Source organism: Coturnix japonica, chromosome 6 (assembly GCF_001577835.2).
Source record: "Coturnix japonica isolate 7356 chromosome 6, Coturnix japonica 2.1, whole genome shotgun sequence".
Taxonomy (NCBI): domain Eukaryota; kingdom Metazoa; phylum Chordata; class Aves; order Galliformes; family Phasianidae; genus Coturnix; species Coturnix japonica.
Genome location: NC_029521.1, coordinates 20587722 through 20609298, shown reverse-complemented (window position 1 = coordinate 20609298; position 21577 = coordinate 20587722). Strand labels below are relative to the sequence as shown.

The following is a 21577-nucleotide window of genomic DNA, read 5'->3' as shown; positions in this document are numbered from 1 at the left end:
AGTGGTCAAGTATAACATTCATGCATTGTAGTGCATTCATAAGACACCGTCATGTTTTCTGTAAGGGCAAATTATCGCCCACAGACTCTTTCACATGGATATGTTTGCTGTCTAGACTTGTATGTGTATATTTATGTATATACACGTGTATATAAAGCTTGTTTATCCACAGTTTAACACTTGGAAATAGCGTCTGCATACCAGGTGGTATATGGTGAGCAGATGCATTTTGGAGGCCTGTTCATGACTTATGTGAATAGGTGAAGAAGAATGGAAGCTCCTCCAGTGTCCTCATCTGTTTTCTACATTTGTGCTTTCAGATGTTGCAAAGTCACTTTTGTAAAGATGTTTAGATGTATCCCAAGCACAGTCTTTTTATTCAGTGATTGACAGCAGTCAGACCCATTAGACCTGTCTAAAACTGTGTTTTTGCTCTGCTCTGTTTCATGACCTTTCATGTCATCTCTAATCTGATGGCATTCATGCTGTAGCTGCCAGTCATAGATTTTGACAGCTCAGAAGCAGATTGGTTATTTTTGAATGCCCTGAATTGCCCATCTTGTGAAGAGGATGCGTCAATGAAAGAGAACACAGTAAGTCTCTTTCCTCCCAAATCAATGGCCACTTGTGGCACCAAAAGCCTCTTTAGGAAGTGATTCAGTACCAGTGAAGTCAGAATCTTTCTGCACTTTAGAAGCTTGAGATGGTTTTGTATTTGTATGAGTTTAAGCAGACAAACCTACTCATAATAGCACTGATTTCTGTATGAAATGAGCTGATTTGGTAGGAATGTGATATTTCCATTTGCAAGTATGTATGGATGTAGTAACACCTACTACACACATGCTGCAGTGATCATGCATTTTGCTACTTGCATGACTGAGAGTGTCAGCCTGCCAACTGACAGCAGTGTTAGTATCATCATGTTACGCTGCAAATAAAATATGACTCCAGACATTTGTTTCATAGGGTAATATTTCTTAACCTTATTAAATTAAAAGACCACTTGACTTGAAAACAAAAAGGATTTGAGGCTGCTCAATGCAGCACTGTCGCAGTGATTTTGTTTGCTAGTCAAAATTGCGTTATGCTTTAAATTCTTGTTAATAACTTTTATGTTTTCTCATTGTGTTTGTCTCTTTCCCTGCATAGGGTTGGGAAATACTGTTAATGGAGGTGGGTTGGGCAAGTAAAGTCTTATTGAAGAAAAGAGCCTGAAGGTTTTAGCCTTCTATTCTGAGAAATTATGAACATTAAATTGCTGAATTTAACTGTGGTTACAGCTGGAAATAATTTGGCCGCTAGGAGCTCAAAATAAAGTGGAAGCAAATTGAAATGACTCTTTCAGGTTTTAGATTCCACCTTTTCCCCTCAAGGATTAATCATTGTGGTGTGAATGAGGTCTCCTACATGCATGGAAGCTTGCAGTGCTCTCTGGGTTGTTGTGCAAGGTATGTTAATACTGAAGGCTCCAAAATCTTTGTAGTATGTCAGTTTACTTGTCCCCCTGTCTTGTGTCCCTTTGGAAATGCAGCTGAGAGAAATGGCTTTTAGGGGAAATTTTGTTTGGCTGCTTCTTTCTCAGGATGAGCTACACTTTTAATTATTAGGACTGGATCTGAGTAATGCAGGAGGCCTTGGCATTCCGGAGTATTACATGGGATGGGTTGCACAATGAGGCTGTGGATAGTTGTCCCTTGACAGACACAGGGCTACAGCAGCAAGGTTTTTGGACTGGCTGTAATTTCACACCAGGCCATGGGCAGATGGAGAAGAGTTAGTAAGTATGACAAACTGGGTTGTGCTTGAAAAGATTCCTCAGTGACCACCGCCCTTCTCCAGACATTAGAGCCATGCTGAAAATTTTATCTTCCATCTCCAAGGTAGATAGGACGTAAGATCAGCAAGACCAGCATTTGGGAGGCCTTCCCTGTACTTAAATCACTGTTGCTTCCATGTTCTCCATTAAACTATAATAAAATCATCACTAGTGGCTGCAAACTGTTTCAATAAAAAAAGAAGGGGAAATGAAGCTTGAAAAATACTGTTTTTTATTGTGTGCAAATATGATTAATTCAACATAATCTGGAATGTAGCTCGTGTCCTGGAAACGTTACCAATGTAATGCCAAGATTTGGTGCACTGCAAATGTTTTATTGCAAAATTGCTTATGCTTTCAGCTACAGCATTTCCCTTCTTATCACATGGGAAAGACACGGGAAAGGCAGCTTTAGTCATTGTCTGTGGCTGCCTTTCCCAGCTCTCTCCAAAATGCAACATGCATAAACAAGTTTGGCCCCTTCCTCACATTCATGCCTAAGCCATCCAGGCAGTCTGGGGGTGAGCGAAGTGTTACACACCTACATCTTATTTGGAAACGTTTGACTTTACATAATGACTCTGGAAAAGATCCACCCGAACAGTCAGTAGGATTGGCTGCAGATCTGCAGGAAAAGGTGGCAGCTGAGAACTGGTTCTTGAGTCCGTCCAGTGTTTGTACCTCCGTCAAGTTTGTATGTTTCAGTTTCCATAACTGAGAAATGGGACTGACGAATTTGTTCCTCGTGTAAGACTTTCTGGATTACGCAGATGAAAAGCAAAGTATAAACGTGGGAGTTTTACACATGAAAGGTTGAGCTGAACACTTAACAAAGCTCATAATGTAAGCAGCTACAAAGAAATATTTGTTCTGCTCAGATGCCACTGCTGCATGTTTACTGTTCAATATGAATGTTCTAACAGAGCTCTCCTGCTTAGGTTAAAGGTTTGTCATCTGTTTCATCATAGTCTAAGGATTCTGGGCTTGGAAGCTCAGCAGCTCTACTTTTATCCCGGGTCTCTGAGTAATTCAGCTCTGTGTGTCATTTAGGCGTGTGGTGTCTAGGGAGGGGGAGTGGTAGATGTGACAGCAGTGGCCTTCAAGCTGTCCTAGCAGACACTGAAAGATGCTTTGACTCTTGCACATCTGCTGTCTGCGTTTCCATGTTTGCACGTTTCAGTTTTAACAGGTGCAGATTTTGCAGATTTCAGAAGCTGTTTTGGCCATTGGTGTTTTAAAGCTGAAGGCAGATGGAGAAGTCGAGTTGTTCCTAGTATGCTTTGAGCTGGATGTTTTTCACATACCAGTGCAGTGCTAAGGGTGACTGTTGTCCCTGTTCTCCTTGTGTGGCTGCTTGCAGGAGTTTGTCCGTGTAAAGCTGCATACAGCAGCAAACCCAAGATCTGGAGCTGTGGCTTTTCAGAATGCTGGCATTGGAAATGAGGAGTGGAAGAAGCATGTGTTGCTTGCTCTGTGCCAGTAAATCACTGCCTGACTGTTCATCAGCCGTCAGTGGATTCTTGAAGAATTGGAGCATTAAACAAAGCTGGGGGAAGAACAAGTCCTCACGGTGTAGGGAAGGTTTCAAAGGCTGTGGTACTCTGCTCTCTTGCTGTCAAGAACACAGGAATAACCCTGTCTGGGTCAGCAGTTCCTGCTTTTGCCAGACAGATAGAAATATGGAGGTATTTTTCAATCTAATAGATGCCCTTATCTAGTAATCTCAATACCACAATAGAAGTACTATTAAGTTGCAAATACCCCAGTGATGAAGCAGATAGCTTTCTCTGTAGGAGGAACCAAAGCTGAGAGCACAGAAGGATTTAACTCTGAGATCACATATGTGCTGGTGCTTTGTGAATGCTTTATTTTAGCACATGGCAGAAAAGCTTGTGTATGTAGCTCATTGATGGCATGGGCATTTGTGCTACATATATGCCCAGGTGCATACTGTTAAACAAATTAAATGTGTAGCTTTAAAGGACCACTCTCTTAAGTGAATATGGTCAGGCAGTGAGTCTGATGGAGCTGGGGGAGATGGATGTGGAGAATGCCTGACTTTGAGACTCCTATACCAACCGTGAGTTTTGTTTCCTTCTGTTTTAAAAATCGTATCTGAAGGGAAAGTGAGCAAGGCCATCAACAGGCAAGTAGAAATGATGTGGAGAGAAGTAACAAGTCTCGTCTACTTGGATGCTGATATGCCTGAAAAGCGCCTTAGATATAGACTATAAATGGCTGCTGTGCCTTTAAGTCATTTTATTTCTAGATGCAACTGAATTATTTTTCAACATGAAGCCCATGCAACTATTTCTTCCCTGTTCAGGAAGTTTTTATTGAACACTAAACCCATATTTTGGCACAGTAGTTTGTTTCCATGGAAATGGAGGGATACTTCCATTATGGGATTATGACTCCCAGTGGGCTGTATCTTGAGAGAGGTGAATGATGAAGGCCGCTCAGTAAGCACGGAAAGATTCTCTTGTGCCAGGGGAACTGTAAAAAAATAAACAGTTTCCCCTAAAGAACAGGTGACTGTGCAGTCATCTATAAAATACTATTCCGGAGCAAAGGGATGTTATGCCAACGATTAAAATTGACAAATTGAAGTTTCTTGAAATGCAGAGTCGGTCTGAATTGCTTCTCTCAACACGCAGAATGTCACCTCAGTGCCGTTGTTACCTCAAGCCATGCATTTTTATTCAGTAGAAGCAGTGTTTCCAAGATGAAGCTCTGTTTTGTTGGCCTCTGAGGCATATCCAAGCAGCCCCAATCTTTGTTACATCAAAGGCAAACAAAATGCAGCAGCAGAAAGCTAAAAATATCTAGCATTTACCAATGAGAGCACTAACAAGACTGCTTTGGGAAGAGTTAAAGCTGATGATACTTGACAACATTTTTTCTTAGTGTTAAACAAGTAGAAACACAGCACTAAAGCAACCCGAAGTGTAGAAATCCAGCAATTCAGAGCCAAGCTGATCATACAATGGTGGGTCAGTCTTCAGAGCAACAACAAACGCGGTCTTTACAGATCCTTTTAGCATGCAGAGTGGGAGCACAGGAGCTGATACAGTTCCAGGTTAGAGGTTTTATAGCTGAAAGCTGTGCTGTGCACTTGGGAATGTGTGCGGGAGCATTAGAGGTGAGGAATTTTCCATCACTCTAGGCTGCAGAGTGGGTGCCGAGCTGCTTTATGGGCACTGCTGCAGTTGCGGACTGCAGTGCCTTTGTTCTCTGTAGGTGTGCTGTGATTACCACCTAAAACCAGCACTGGACTGTCTGAAAGGGCACTGGGCTGCCACTGAAGCTCAGATGTACAGGATCTAAAAGGTTTGGCCCTCCAACATGCGGTGGCTCTTGCCTTGTTTCCTGTTATCAGATTCACCATCAGAAACATCTGTGGCTGCACAGGGCTCAGTGCAAGACTGGCTCTTCATGTGCAGAGAGCAGCTCCTGTGTGAGGCATACAGAAATACAGCCGGAGGTTTTGTTGAGGTCTTGATCGCTGATCACCTCAAAAACATAATTTCTAGTGAAATAGAAGAGATGCATTAAGTATTGAAGCATATTTAAAGCTCAGCTTTGTCTTGCTGGAAAGAACAGGGCTGTGTTTGATTGTGTTTGTTTGGATAAATGAAAGTTATGATTGATATGACAGTGATTTCTTCCCATTTCAGATTGAAAACTTGGCTGCTCGTAGCCATTTTGTTTGTTCAGTACAAGGAAATCTCAATTCAAATAGAAGCTGAAATATTGCAGTTTTGTTTTGCATAATACAGTGTGGTTTTATGTATGGTCTAGTAGTTAAAATCAAACAGTGAGACTGAAGGGAGCTGGGTTCTATTCCTGGCTGTTTTTCAACTTGTTTTGACCTCGGACGAATCCCTTATGGTCGTAGTTCAGCCAAGTCCATAAACAAACGACAGTTGGGTGATTCACCACGTTCCTAGCTTAAAAGGTACGAGCTGTCCCTTGGGATTTCTTGAGGTTACGACCAGGCACATTTACTAGTTTGTTTGCAGGCACCGAGCACCCAGGTCAGCACAACACAGATGTGAGTCCCCAGCACTGAGAGGCAGAGCAGGCCCATCTCCTTGTGCTGTGCTGGGCAGAGGTGGCTTGAGGTCTGTGCTCTGCACAACCTTCCTGCAGTGGTGTCTGTGTTCTCCCCTGTGCTGAGGGAGGATGCTGGCAGGTGAAATGCCTGCATTTACCATGGCAGAAGTAACACAGTGCTCAGACTTCAGTTTCAGGGCCAGCACCTGACTGCAGCTACCCTGGTTAGAAAAGGCCCCACAACACAAGCTGATGTCATGTTTATCCTAGAGCATTAATCCTATTCTTTAATAATTGTGTGTGCAAACTGATGGTAATAGATTCCCTAGAAGGGGTTTGGTGTGTAAATTACGATCATTATCTGGTTATGTCTGGGGAGTTCTCAGACCTCTGGGCCTACAGCTGAGACAGGCTTTCTTCAAACCATGGCTCTGTGGAATGCTCGCCCGGTGCTTATTAATCTGTTTAATTGGAATTCTTGCCTCAGTGGGGTTTACTTTCTAATTAAGTCCAGTGTGCCAAGCACCTCTGGGTTTGGTTGCTCAGTTTCCTTCTAGATTCTGAATTGGAAGTGCCAGAACACGTGGTGGTTGTGTGGAACATCAGAGAACTGGCGGTACATCACAGTGGTACGTGAGTGTGTGCTCAGTGTCAGGGCTGTGTGCAGAGGAAATGCTGACAGAATGGAGAACATGGTAGAGATCTGTCCTGGTCTGGGATGCTCAGCCGAGATCCCATTTTGTAGACCATGGTGGGGCAGGTTCCGTAGGTATTTTTACTGCCACGACAGACGGGTTGTGAAAGGGCATCTCGACTCTCAAGGCTTTAACTAAGCACTTTTCATCAGCACAACACTGATAACAATGTATTCTTGATATGTACTTGCATTATGTATTTGTGATGCAATTCAGAATGTGGATCGATACTTCAGCAGAACTTTGATCCTGCTCTTTATATGCTGTGTGCGTAATTTCAGACATGTGTTTGCACAAGCTCAATTATGCATGATGTGCCTATATAGAAACCTGGCTCTTGTACCCACCTGCCCATATAGGTCCTAACTGCCGGATTTGCATGCCCCGGCCACTGGGGAATAGGCAGCAGCTGAAATAACCTGTTTCTAGTTATTTCACTTTCAGTTCTTCAAGACTTAACACAAAGTAATTGGGCTGCGTTTCCTGTGCTTCAGAGGCAAGGCTGAACCCTTCACATTATCTGTCTGCTTTTTGACTTACCTGTCTGTGTCATCTCCAGAGAACTCAAATAGCGGGTAGAATTACTCAAGACTGAGTGTTCCTTAAGCTTTGTGCAAGCCATCAGAGGAGGTCATCACCTGTAGTTTGAGAAATGCTGATCTTATCTGAATACCTGAAATTAGGAAGTCTCATAGTTTCCATCTGCCAGCCAGAGCCATGAGGGTAAGCTAAGGTGTTTCTAATCCCAAATCTCAGCTACCAGGGCCAAGCACAGGGAAGCCCACAGGGATGGTGCTCTCAGCACCTGCATTTGAGTCCAGGCATTGGGGCAGGCAGGTCCAGCCATATGCCAGGGGCAGCCGGGGCTGCTTGGGGCTCCCAGCCTGGAGGAGCTGGCTGAGGGGATGGAGGGGTGACACTTAAGGAACCACAAGAAGCTGCCCTGCCTGTGAATTGGAAAACGTGTGTGTGGGGAGGAGGAACAAGGAAAGAAATGGGCAGCCCTTAAAGGGCTTTCTTCTCTCCACAGCTTAAACTGAGCCATCAGAATCACTGCTACTTGACCCAGCTACAGGCATTAAGCACTTATCTTCAGAGCAGCCTTACAGGAGGTCTACATACTTCTGTGGGTCCTTTTTGCAACGTCATTCCAACTTGCCTAGCTTTGCATTTAGTGCCAATTTGATCTCAAAAGCGATTTCTGATTATTCCATGCATACCTGTAAGTTGTAAAGAGGTCTTGCCTTCTTCCTGTGTGTGCTTGTGAACCAGAGCACTGCAGTAGGCTGCAGCAATGGATGGGATTGATGCTGGTTCATCCCTCAATGCTTTACACTTAGAAGCTTAAATGTAAAAGTAAGTGTTAAAGAACGTGATTGAATTTGGATGCGCTGCATCAGACTGACTCCATGTTTGAGGCTCTTGCTGGGAGGGCAAAATTCTCTTCTCAAGTTCCTGGAGTAGCTCCTGACTGTCTCCCAGTTCTCCTGCAAGAACATGTGCAGGTGTTTTGTGCTGTGAAAGAAATGGAGTGACCTGACAGCAGCAATCTGTGACCAACGGAGGGATGGGCAATAATGGCAAAGCCCCAAAAAGAGCACGAGACCCTTTCTTGAGTCACTTGCTCCATGTCCAAGAGAAACCTGAAGGGTTTATGTCACTTGGGCAATGCACATGTAGCCTCATCCTTCTAATTACCACTGAGCTGATGATCTAAGGCTGCTTTGTGGATATGAGGACAGAATTTTGCCTGCAGGATGCACGATTACCAACTGTGCCTCCTCTATAAATCAGCTGTAAGTGCATTTGGAATAGCTGCCAGGTCGGCTGCCGAGCTTACCCGAGGACACGGCTCCAGCGACACCGTCCCACGTGGCACCGAGCTGTTGCAGTTTTAAAATCAGTCTGATTTTTTTCTTTAACAGGGGAGCCCAGTGTAACTCCGTCAAGACTGGAGTGACACTCTGAATCTGCATCTGCCTCATGTGAGTTAAAATCCTGGCAGCGGCATTTTGCATAAGCTGGAGCCTCTGTAGAGATCTTTTTTTATTTTTTTTTCCTTTCTTTCTTTTTTTTTCTTTTTTTCTTTTTTTTTTTTTTTTCCTTTTCAGGAAGGCTATAAAATTGTTACTGTATGTGTCTTGGCAGCAAAGGTAAAAACAACCACACAAATGCATGAGAATGGCATACCTTACTGCACAACCCCGCTCCTTGCAGCTCGGCTCCCTCCTAACACTCCTCACAGACCAGAGGCTTGCAGCATTCACTCCCGGGGTCCTGCTTTTAACTTTCACTAGTGTCGTTTTAAGGCAAGTGACGATGTGAAGGGGAAGCTGAAATGCTGTCAGCTGGCTGCAGTTTTGTAAAGGTTTGGTTGTTTTCTCTCAAGCGCAATTACATAATGCACAAGCATGGGGTGTCCATCACCCTGAGCTGTCGGAGCAGCTGTCTGTGTTCAAGCACAAATGATTTTAATAACTTTTCTATTGGAGGAGAGGACTTGGCACGGTGGCAGAGACATGGCCATCGAACAGTGAAAAGGCAGAAAGGAGGTTGGGGTGAGTCGCAACTCATGCTTCAATTGTACTCTCACCCTGTGTGCTTTTTGGGCTGAGAGATGGCAAGGGCACTGTGGGCTGTGGTGTGGTGGTTCTGCTTCACCTTCATTGGGATGGGGCTGCTCAGAGGGTGAGAGCAGAGCACAGGATATACTGCATGGCAAACTGCCCAATTCCTGCAGCACCACAGCCTGTGAGTTACCTCCCGTTGTGTTTCAGCACAGGACTGGGGGGATTTAAGCTCCCAGAAAGGTTTAAACTATTGTTTTCATTGTCCAACTGCAGAAGAAAATACTGCTGCGCCCTCTCTTTATCTCCTTGGATGCCTGAAGATGAGAAAGCAGGGCCAGCCCTGAGTACAGTACTAGAATACATTTTCTATCTAGGCTAAGCAGTCTCTTAATGCATGTGGCGGGGGCATCATCCCCAGTTGTGCTGCTGTCATTGCTGTACTGTTAGCTTGTTCATGTTTGGTCTCAAGGAGATGGATTGCTTGTTTGCCTGAAAGCTCACGTTGCTTAAACAGGTGTTCACAAAGCTTGCAAGAAGCGTGGGCTGTGGTTGGTACCGGCTGATGCAGCGCGGGCTGCGGTGTAGTGCTGCAGTGCAGTCTAGGAGGGCTCAGTCATCTCTCAGTCTGTTCCCAGCCCTGTGTAATTAAAGGAAAGTTTATCTTGGGCAGTATCATGGTAACTGGGGAGTGCTCGTTGTCCCTTTCCCATCCCCGGGAGCTCAGTGTCCCCATGTAGTTTGTGTATCAATGAGAAGACTCTTGTTTTCCAGGTGTGGTGGAATGGTAGAAAAACATGGAGGAGACATGAGGTATGAATGAGCTGGTAGCTTACTTTTATGCAAGGAGGAATCAAGGAGGTGCTATTTGTAGCTTGAGATGGAAGGGGAATGATTACTTCCTACAGAAATTAGAATTCAGATTAACTGTGTTGTGGTGCTGTCTGAGCAGAGACTTGGGATGATGAAACCTGTTCTTCAGCCTTTTTCCTGCTGGTGTGTCAGCTTGTTTCTGTAGGCTCAGTTCAGTGGAGGTTTGCAGTGATAAATGTGATGGAAAGGGAAATACAGAAGGGAAGAAGCTGAGTGATCAGCCACACGTGAGCTGTTTGCTGAGCAGATGCACAGGTTGTGTGACTGAAAGCCCTATGGTTTGCCTAGAAGGGTTCTGCTGGAGAAGCTCACAAACCACTTCTGTTTGTCCAGAGGAGGTGCCAGCATGCTCCTTGATGTTTGTTATGTCTGGGCCGTGCCGTGGTGGTCGGTGAGTTCGGAAGGGGCAGGGATTTCTGGGAGATGCTTTATTGGGAAGTGATGGTTTATGGACAATTGGTAATGTGATCTCAGGGAGCTGCGTGGACAGAGTGGGGAGTAGAGGCTACTTCACATCATGGGGCCAACTTTGCTGTGCTCTCGCCCTCTGAGAGTATGTGCAGGTGTATTTCTCACTGTTTTCCCTGGGAAGTATCTCTGTTGTCCTGCATCAAAGGAGTTCCTTTTTCCAGATGATGCTCTGGTGTCACTCTCACAATGTTCATCACCTAACTGCCTTTTGCTCCCTCCAACTCTAGCTCACTCCCCAGGATTGCCTTGTCAGTCACTGCTTCCTTCATTAGCTGTAGTTTTTGATTGCTTATTCCTATCTGTAGCTCGATCAACCCTTCCTTTCCTAAAGGACAGAAAAGGCTACGTGCACTGAGTGTTGTATCGTGTTACTGATATGTTTGTCACTGGTTTAATGATGCTTGAAGATCTTGGTAATTATTTGGCTTTGGTTCTGTGTTCAAGAACATTACTGGTTTGTTTTTTGCATTTGAATGGTGTTGAGTTTAATGAGAAGAATGAACTTACAGAATACTTCTGGATTGTTAATAGATATGGGACCCCTCTCACATGGTTACTCTGAGTCTTATTTCTTTGATAGTTCCTACCTTTTTTAGTATTTTTATAGTATTTTATTCATTTGTTTTCTCCTTTCAGATTGAGCTTCTGTATTCCACAGTATACATATGGTGGTGACTACCTGGGCAGTATAGACAATGGCATTAATAGGCATTATGATGCCCACAGATGTGTGAGCTACCTCTCAGGAAAAGCAGTTTGTCTTCTAAAAAGCTTTCTTACTTTCAAACTTGGCTGAGTTAAATGCAACATATGCAAGAATCCGAGACACAGCTGGACCCACTGGACCCCCAGTAGGCCTCAATGAAGTAAAGGGTTTTGTTTGACCTCATTATATCTTAGAACCAATTTAAGACAGTGTCATGCAACAAATATCAACACGCTGTCATAGAAATACAATGATTTCCATCTGTCACAGGGACGCAGCAATTTCCTTCTAAATGTTCAGTTAATGATCTAATTAAATAGTAATATTCCCAGTGCATGGGAAGGTCATTTGCAGGAAGAAGACAGTCCTGAAGGTAGGAATGACTTGGTTGAACGAGTCATTCGTTCTGTGTTGAGCTAAGGTGTGTGTCACAGATGAGCAGCTTGTGGGAAATGTGGGAGCAGCAAGCTTGCCTGAAAGAGTAGCGTTTTGGTACAAGAATAATAGCTAACAGATTTGTACAGCACCATATGGTATTATTAACAAACAAACCGTATGTTAAGTTGACAGCTCTACCTTCAAGCTAACTTAGTCTGCAGCAAACAGAAATTCCCCTGAGGTGAAATCTGAAGACAATGTTAAGCTTTGGGATTGTATCTGGTAGCACAGCAGCAATGAATTTCAGGCTTTCTAATGTGCTCCCAAAATGTATTGGTTTCTTCACCGGCTTTGTGAAATCACAGCAAACCAAACCCGATCTGAGCAGGTGGAAGAGGGAGAGTTTGTGCATCTGTGTAACGTGGAGGAGGGAGGAGGGTGAATGGGAACATAACTTGTAACTGCCTTCTTGTTTAACCCCCGAGCTGTGTGCACATTTTCTAACTGAAATCTCATCTTGGTACAGTGTATAAATCCCCTGAATACGAATCTCTTGGATTTGACCTGACCGTAGAAAGATTAGTTTCCATTGGATACCCTCATGAGCTGCTCAATTTTGTGTATGATCCTGCATTCCCTACCAGGTAAATGACTAACAGATACCAACCCAGCCTGCTCTAGGCCTTGAATACTTGTTCTGTTACGTTCAGAGGTGATGCACTGAGGCCAGGTGTTCAGAGTTGTGCCTTTGAAGCTTGTGGGTGCCCACAGATCATGGGGAAGGGAGAGGACTGCTCTGGTACATGTAAGGCCTTTGCACACTGAAGTCCATGCTAGCAAGGAGAAGGAGAGCAGGAGAGGCTGCTGAAGTCACAGTCCAAAAATAACTTTAAAAGCAAAGACAACAGAGACACAGTGGGACCTGGAACAAAATCAAAATCAAGGCTTGGAAAGAAGGAGCTGCTAATGTCCACGAGGCCAGAAAGTCTTAGAACATTTTCTGTAATTATTTTAATGAATTAATGTGTTTTCCTTTGATTTTGTCAAACCAGATGCAACAGCATCCTGGCACATAAGATATCCTGAAAAATTAAGCTGATGGTTACCAGCAATAAGAGTGGACTTAGCGGTGCAGAGTTACTGAACTCTTACATTTAGTCTGTTGGTAGCAGAAGTTAAATGGTTATTGCTTGTTCTAAAGGCTTTTAACCAAACTCGGTGCCTTTAAGCCATTTCCACTTGTGTCTTTGCTGGATTTTGCTTTTGGCTCCTCTGGGGCCTTTTGCTTTTTACAAAAGACTGAAGCAGTAGCTTGGTGCTCCAGTTTTAGTCTGGCAGCCTCCTTCCTTCCTGCCTGCATGACTTACACTGAGACCAGTGCTGTGTGCTCCCATACCCATAACAAAACGTTATGACCATGTCATAAAGACTCCTTAAATCCCTCCCGTTCATCTCAGGGAAAGGCCAGAAAGGGTGTCTCTGTGGGAATGCTGCTTTCTCATGTGCAAGGTGCTAAATAAGCGAGACAGAGTTTTGCTGGACTTGGAAAAATTGTCCCAAGCATTCTGTGCCATACGTACACACCTCATCCGGCTCTGTCTATGACAGACAGATGAAAAGGAGAGGAGAAATTCCCTTATCCCAACTCCCAGCAGGGCTGTCAGTGACCAGAAGCGCAGGTTTCAGATTCGTGACCCTGTAGAAGAGGTCCTGGTAAATGCACAGCTAAGCCTGTGCCAGGTTAAACGGCTCCACTTTCAAGTCCACGCAGAGCAGATCAGCTGTATCTTTTACCCTGGCAATGCAGGGCTTTGTTGTTGAATACCTGCACCCAGGTAAAAAGTGAGCTTCCATCTGCGCAATAAAAGCAGCTTTGGTCATATGCCTTCTGCCAAGCGAGACAGCTGCTCTAGAGCTGGGTTGAAAAGAACTGGTGTTGAAATGGTCACCTCTTTCTCTGTTCTCTGCTTCATATCATTAATCGCTTTCTTAACAGAGGCCTGGTGTTTGATACCCACTATGGAAACTTGCTGAAAGTCGATGCCTATGGAAACCTCCTGGTGTGTGCACACGGCTTTAATTTCCTCAGAGGGTGAGTGCTTACTCTTGACCGCTCTTTCTGACTTAATGTGATCTGTAGGGCATCTATTGCATAAGGACTTGTGAAGACTTCCGATGCTGCGTCTAAGAAAATTCAAGGGCCCAAGGTCAGAGGCAGCCAGAAGTCTTTATGCAAGGCCTGCCTGGATGCTTTCCTGCTCAACCTGCTGTAAGGAAACTCTGCTGATCTCCAGAGGTCACTTCTAACCCCTATGATTCTAGGTTCTGTGATGGATCATGTGCCATTTCCTGCACCTTTTTCCATCTGCTTGCTTTCCTTGTGCCCCAGAGAAGGTGCTTAGGGAAGCAGAGGGGGCTGCAGTGCTGCAAGCCTGATGTATCCCAGCAAATCCCCTCCTACCTGCAAGGCAGAGGAATGGAAGGCAAGCACGGGCCAGCATCAAGGTGATGAGCCTGTCATTGTAGGCATGTAAGTCCCTGCAGCAGGAGGTGAACATTTTATAAAAGACCTTATGAGTGCAGTCAAGTTCCTCCTCGAGTCAAAGGTGATCTTCTGAAGCTCCAGAAATGAAGGAAACAAGAACAACTGAGTGACTTTAATCATCACCACCCTGCTGGTTAATTGCAGCAGGGCCCAGGCAAGGCTCCTGCAGCACAGCCCTGTACTGCCCTGCGGGAAGCTGCTCAGAGGGGTGTTCAGCAGCACATGGAAAGTGGGGGAAAGTTTAAGATAAGCAAACAATGAAAGTGCAGATGATGTAAGGCATACCCATAGCCAGCAGCATGGGGCTTAAGGTCGAGTTGTGGACTCCTGACCATGGTTTCCCTCTGGGGGCTTGGCTCTTATGCTGACTCAGGATGAGGGCTCTGTGCCCGGTGCTGCCGCAGCCAGCACAGTGACAGTGACATGCGGTGGGTGCTGTGCACGTAGGAAAGCTGGGTGTTGGTTAAAGCACAGAGATACTACTTGCTAATGGACCCTACTAAACCCATGTTCTGCCGGTCAGCGTACTGTATCCACAGTATGTTTTGTGGCTTCATTCTTCTCCACCTTATCTGTTCTCAGGCCTGAAACACGGGATCAATATCCGAACAAATTTATCCAGAGGGATGACACAGATAGGTTTTACATTCTGAACACATTGTTCAATCTACCAGGTGAGTCCCATATGACTGTCCCTGTATCTTTGAAGCCTGTAAAGCTTTGCTAATGCCTTACTCAGCTGTTTGATTTATTTGTTTTTGCATGGACTTTCTTCTTTCAGGCACAGGGCCCAGATTTAGCTGCGTGGTGTTATCCTTGTTTTAAAGTCTTGCTTTGCTTCTTTGCAGAGACCTACCTGCTGGCTTGCCTCGTGGATTTCTTTACTAACTGTGACCGGTACACTAGGTATGTGTCCCCTCTGGTTACACACGCTGATAATACTGTAAGATTATTGTTCTAAAATGCAATATATATAATACAGATGCACCTGCTGTTAGTATCTCTGAAGACCTCTCAGGTGGTTTCAGTGGAGAAACATTCAGACCTCTTAATCTCTTGATATTAAATGAATTTAGTGCTGATGAGAGGGATGAACTGACTGAGACTGGTTATGTGGGTCTCCTTCACAGGGCATGCTGTAGTGGCTGACACAGGTATTTGGGACAGTTTCTAAGGCCACATACATATTAAAGAGTGATTACAGCCACTGCACAGCTCATTTTCAACCCGTGTCCTTTGGATCCATGTTTGAGCAGGTAACTGAGAGGCTAAGTTTCCTCAGCCAGTTACCACAAGTTATAATTGAGAACTTTGTGTAATCAAAAACTGAATTATTCAGATATTCAGTGTAGTTTAAAAGGCTGTTTCAGCAATGTATGTATTTTCCTTGCTTTCAAATAGATAAAAACATAAAAACAAAAAGCTGCAAGTCAGAGCACTACTGTGCAGCTGACTTATATAATGGGTCATTTTTGCATGCTTTGTGGCTGGAAAAGTTTAGTCATGTAGTGTATCCATTGCTGCAGTAAAGGAGTCGATAAGAAATGAGTGTGGTAAGATAAAAATGCTCCATACGTTTTGAACCTGCAATTGGCCACTGCAACCTCTCCTCTGTCTCTCCACAGCTGTGAAACAGGGTTTAAAGATGGAGACCTCTTCATGTCATTCAGGAGTATGTTCCAAGATGTCAGAGATGCTGTTGACTGGGTTCATTACAAGGTGACTGCAAGAACTCCTCGAGACATCCATAGTCATAAATGAGTTAGAGGGACTGGTTTGTAACTCTTCAGTTAAGATATTCTGCTTTTGGGCAAGGGCCTTGCTTTGCCACCTAGTGAGCAAATAATGAACTGCAGTTTTATGCGAGGGAGTCAAGGTATTGGCACTGCAGTGTATCTCTGCTGGCTTCCTATTTCGTTTTGTTGTGCCTAGACTCTGCTTCCTTGCTATAATTGATGGGTTTTAGAATGTGCTGCCATGAGGATATTTGCACTTACAGTTCACAACTTGCACGTTGTCACTATTTAAAAAAAAAAAAAAGAAAAAAAAGCATTTTTATTGTAAATATGTCCCAGTGGTGCTATCTTATGTTGTCTAAAAGCTATCTGCATTAAACAGATTTCATCAGAGAGGAAGCCATTCTTCAGCACACCTGTGTGCAAATTTAGAATGTAGATCTTGTGAGCATTAATACATTGTCCAGGACCTGATCTTCTTGTTCTTCCTCATTCAAGAGGTCTGCTGGGGTGGGATGGGGAACTGTCACAGGACATCTCTGCTCACAGTTGTGGTTGTTTGAGTCATGCAGAAGTTGGGAATCTGTTTTTCTTTCCTTATGCAATGTTATATGATACGTGTTGCAGTCAGCCACTATGGTGGTCAGTGTTGGAGACAGGTCGTTGACTGTCTTGTTTGCTATGGCAAATCTATTTTTTGTTTGTTTCTATTGTATTCCCTTCTGAAAGGGTTAAAATGCTGTTGAAGTGGATTATTTACCATGGTGAGGGAATCGATGGATCACAGAGTTTGTGATGGTCCCTGCTACTCAAAGCCTCTCATCTCTAGAGTCACTGGTTCAGATTCGCCCTGGTTTGTACTTTCACAGCATTTTGAAGTGTGAAAGTTGGCATTACTTTGATGTCTCTTACATCGTAAGTTTCCATCACCTCACTGGATTCTGTTGTTTCTATTTCAGGGATCGCTCAAGGAGAAGACCCTTGAGAATCTGGAGAAGTATGTGGTGAAAGATGTAAGTGAGAAGTTGCTTCACTTGTGCTACGTGACATTCTGTACTGAGTAAGCAGGCAAGAAGGAAATACGCTGATTTGCTTTACTACATCACAAAACAGATAACGCTGTGATTTCCATTGTAATAACCAAAGACAAAGTGGAAAGTTCGGACGCAGCCTTTATTCTGAGCCAGTGATCCACGTGATTTCGTATTCACGCGCGCGTTTTTCACGTAAAATATAAAAGCCAGAGGAAACTTTATCATGGGACACAGGTGGACATGCTGGCCAGGCTTACGCTGTTTCTTTTGGTGCTCAAAGCAGCTGTATAGTCCCTTGCCCCCATTTTCTCTGCCCAAGCAATCCTCTGCTGCAGAACTCTTTCTAAAAGTAACAGATGAGCATCATTGAAACAGAAGTATTCCTCCACCATCCAGCAAAAGCTTTACACCTCTATTACAATGACAGATTGAGGGGAAAATCCTGAGAGACTCACCAAAGCCCAGTACTTTGATAAGCCTCAAAGCATGTGCTCAGCACATCTAGCTGAGCAAGCTCCGGTGGCCCCCTTACATTCACCCTCTGCAATGTGCAGGGCCCCTGCGGACCCATCATTTTATAATTATTATTCCGTTTAAACGCTCTCTGGGGCTTCTCCTTTGGTGGTGCAATACCGTTTTAAAGCAGTTAACCTTGTTTCTAGTTACATGCCTGCAAAATTCTTAGGAAACCGTCCTGCGAGGTCATCAGCTCTTACGGCAACAGCCCTGAGATTTACGATTCCATAAAAATAGCTCCAGGAATAAATTCTCCCTAATTTGAGGTTGGAATCGTAACACACTTCAACTCGTGGCTCACGCGAGCTCAGATTTCACCTCCTGTGGGCCCATTTTGGGAGGTGATCCGGGGCTGGGGGGTGGTGGTAGCAGTGCTTTCTTTGTTTTGTCTGATGGGATCACAGCTGAGCTGTGTTTTATGCCCATGGTGTAGCTCTGTGTCTCCGTGTCTGACTGTTCTGTCCTCTGACTTGCAGGGGAAGCTGCCACTGCTGCTGAGCCGCATGAACGAAGTTGGGAAGGTGTTTCTTGTGACAAACAGCGACTACAAATACACAGATGTAAGTGCTGTGTGAACTGGTGCATCAGTATGTAACGGAATGAACAAAAGCCAACCACCTAGTGTATGGGATTTGGCAGGATAGTAGGGAATTGGTGGGGAACTGGGTGCTTTCTGAGCTGGGATGATTTAGTGGTGAATGCCAATTAGGTGGTGAGATTTCTCTTTTATAGTCCTGGCTCTGCTACTGACCTGGGGTAGGCCTGGCTTAAGTCGCTTTGTGCCTCTGTTTCTCAGCAATTAAGAAGGTGAAAGAAAAAGTGGTAATCTGCTCTTCCAAGTGAGACAGTTCTTAGTAGGGAGAGGTCACCAAACCCATGATCTTGGAGAGGGCCAGGAGCCAGAGCAGGCTGTGTGCTGTGCTGCTGAATGTCAGCTTGTTGCCACACTGCTAAAGTGTAGAATCACATGCCATTAGAAAGCATTGCAAGATACAGCTGAAGCAGTGTGCAGATTCCTGAGGCAGATGTGTCTGTTGATTATATTTCCTTTTACTTTAAGTCAATCCATTCATTCTGCCTCCAAATCTTAGTCTGACTTTCCTGTAAATGCTGAAAATAAAGCTTTGTAGCCTGAAAAGACAAGAGCAGGAAAATATGTTTTTATTAACTAAACTGCATTAAAAAATGCATCTTTGAATACTTTCTGTCTTTCAGAAAATTATGACTTACTTGTTTGACTTTCCACACGGACCAAAGGTATGTGGTTTCTAGATTCCAGTTCCAAAAGGAGTTGATGTGCCTAATTATCTGTGTAGCTGGCAAGCATTTTAATCCTGCTTCATCAGCTGCATGGGATTAGTTGCTTTAATCTGGTTAAAATACGCTTGCTGTTTAGCGCCCTATTTGAATAGGATCAAAGCAAATACAATATAACAAAGAGAAAAGAGGCATCATCTAGTCTCAAACAATAATCTGTGTTAGTGATAACATTATTTTAGCATTAATGCATTTTAGCTGTGGCATTTTACAGCCAGATTTCTTCTTAATCTTATACAGCGGTTTGTTAAATAATGTCTTGATGGAAGGGAAGGAGTTGTGTAAAACAGCAGATGGATTGTGCCGCAGAGGCTTGAACCGAGAGAATTGGTGCATCTGATGGACCAGCTGTGTAAAAGATTCTGGCTGTGGGCAGTGACGCTCCAGTTAAATTCCATGTGATTGTTTATGTGGTGCCCAGTTCTAGGCTTTGTTTTTGCTTTTGCAGCCTGGCAGTGCCCATCGGCCTTGGCAATCCTACTTTGACCTGATCCTGGTGGATGCACGGAAACCCCTCTTCTTTGGGGAAGGCACTGTGCTGCGGCAGGTGGACACGGTGAGCACCACACAGAGGGCACCTCAAAGGCTGCAGGGGCTCACATGCAGTCTCTTGGGAATGGGCAGTGCAGTGTTCAGGCTGGACTTGCCCTAGAAAGAGAGTAAAGAAAGAATAGGACAGAAAAGACTCAGAGCATCAGCTGTTCTTTACTAATGCAGTATCTCCTCCTTCAGGTGACTGGGAAGCTGAAGATCGGTACCTACACTGGCCCACTGCAGCACGGCATCGTGTATTCGGGAGGTGAGGCAAACAATTCTTGTCCTGTGAAGTGGCTCTGACATGCCCTGGTGGCCTTCATCCACTCATGCAGGGTGGCTGGGTGTTATGCCAGAATCTAGGCAGGGCTGTGATGTGAAACACATCATTCTGTGCCTTCTGCACCAAAAAAACCCTCTGTCACTATTGCTGCTCAGAGCTGAGAAGAAAGGGAGCTGTTCCTCAAGGCCCTTCCCTTCCTTGCCAGGAAGGGCCTGGGAAATGCCACTGCAGGGCTGGGAGTGGGGAGAGATGCAGCTGGTCTCGTTGGCAGCAGTGGGGACAGCTGACAGCTGGGAATGCTGCACAGAGTGGCTGCAACAGGGAAATGCAATGGCTGCACAGGGCTGTCCATAATGCCCTTGGCTCCATCACTGTTACATGGCCAGGAGGCTACAAGGTCCCTTTGCTGATACACTTGTATGAAGGTGTGTTTATATTCCAAGGGAAGGTGAGTGCAGTGCCCTGTTAAGTTTAGCAGCTGGAGATTTCTGGGAGGAAAATGAAGCAGTTGCATCCCTAACTCTGATCCTCAGGACGAAGCCCTGCATTTCCCTTTAGCTCCTCATTCCAAGCCATTCTGTTCTTTGTTTCAGGCTCCTCAGACACAGTCTGTGACCTGCTGGGGGCTAAAGGGAAGGATATTCTGTACATTGGAGACCACATCTTCGGAGACATCCTCAAATCCAAGAAGCGACAGGGCTGGAGGACCTTCCTGGTGATCCCTGAGCTGGCACAGGAACTACACGTCTGGACTGACAAAAGTGGTCAGCAGGGGGCAAGGGGGCACCGGGGGGGATCACTCCATCTTGTAACCTTTCTCCTAAACCCCCCTTAGATCCTTTTTCCCAGGGATGGGGTGTTGGTGAAGCAGCTGGGTTGCTCACAGGGTCCCAGGTCATTTGCCTGTGATCACCCCAGCCTTGACTTGGCCAGGGGAGAAGCTGCTGCTGCTTTGTTTTGGGTTGAGCTCATCAGTCCCCAGCACTCCTCTCCCTCTTGTCTCTGTAGAGCCATGGCTTGTCTAGTAGAAAGTATCTAACAAGACAGCCCTTTTTTTTGTCCCTGTGTCACCCGAGCCATGACTACTCTCCAGCCTGCAGGGAATCCCTGCTTACCAGCCACTTCCTCTTCCTTCCTCCTCCTTCTCCTCTTTCTGCTGCCAAAGTGCTGTTTCCCATCCTTGAGCACTACTGCCTTTCTCCCACGTTTGCATACTGATGTGTGAGTCGGTTTGGGGGTTATGCACATTGTCCCATGACTGGTTGGAAGGTTTCTGTGAGGGCTGTGAAGGTTCAGCCTCAAAAACTAAAGTGGCAACCAGAAACTAAGCCCAGAGCTCTCTTGATGGCATAGAGCACAATCAAACCACCTCCCTGCACAGTGGCTGTGACAAACTACATGCCCCACCACAACCACCTGGGCAGGATGGTGCATTTGCTTTCAGCTTTTTCATTTTGAGGTTAAACTTACCTTTTCCCCCTTTCTTTTCTGGATTATCCAGCCCTTTTTGAAGAGCTGCAGAGCCTGGACATCTTCTTGGCTGAGTTATACAAGTGAGTGTTCAAACACTGACAAGTGTACTGCTGCCTCTCCCAGCCTAGCGACAGCTAATGCGTGGCTCTGGTGAACCCTTGGGGTTGGGTTGGCAGCACTGCTGCCAGAGCTTTGCCTCAGGCCTGGGTTCCTCCCCTGAGACCAGCCTTCCCCTCCAGACCAGCCTCCCTCCCTAAGCCCCCATCCCACAACATCTGGTTCTGAAAGGCTTTTCACAGCATGTATTTACCTTCTCGCCTGTAACTAGGCATCTGGACAGTAGCAGCAATGAACGCCCTGACATCAGCTCCATCCAGAGACGCATTAAGGTACCAATCATAAAAATCCCTTCTCATCCTTTTGGATCCCAAAGGGCTTGACAACCCGACCCACTGCTCAGCCCTGAAATGCTTTGCTTTGCCTTTGGGTGGGCAAGGCAGGCTTGGCAAAGCCGTTCTGTCTGTGGACGCAAACGGAGGAGCTTCCCAGCTCACTGGTGTCACTGGCACTCCTG

At 45.2% G+C, this 21577-nt stretch overlaps 1 protein-coding gene across 5 annotated transcripts in view; it reads left to right on the top strand.

Moving 5' to 3' along the window:
- The window catches only part of NT5C2 (5'-nucleotidase, cytosolic II), a 51792-nt gene that overhangs the window by 27931 nt on the left and 2284 nt on the right, over nt 1-21577 (top strand). For 4 of the 5 annotated variants that reach the window (XM_015866923.1, XM_015866924.2, XM_015866925.2 and 1 more), the window contains 13 exons: nt 12092-12209; nt 13562-13657; nt 14693-14784; nt 14959-15016; nt 15736-15829; nt 16806-16859; nt 17873-17956; nt 18612-18653; nt 19162-19269; nt 19446-19512; nt 20124-20294; nt 21032-21083; nt 21332-21392. In XM_015866923.1, coding sequence (XP_015722409.1) covers nt 12092-12209; nt 13562-13657; nt 14693-14784; nt 14959-15016; nt 15736-15829; nt 16806-16859; nt 17873-17956; nt 18612-18653; nt 19162-19269; nt 19446-19512; nt 20124-20294; nt 21032-21083; nt 21332-21392 — 1097 coding nt within the window. Of the gene's footprint in view, nt 1-8495; nt 8556-12091; nt 12210-13561; nt 13658-14692; nt 14785-14958; nt 15017-15735; nt 15830-16805; nt 16860-17872; nt 17957-18611; nt 18654-19161; nt 19270-19445; nt 19513-20123; nt 20295-21031; nt 21084-21331; nt 21393-21577 lie in introns of all 5 variants that reach the window. The other variant, XM_032445545.1, reaches the window with a different exon arrangement.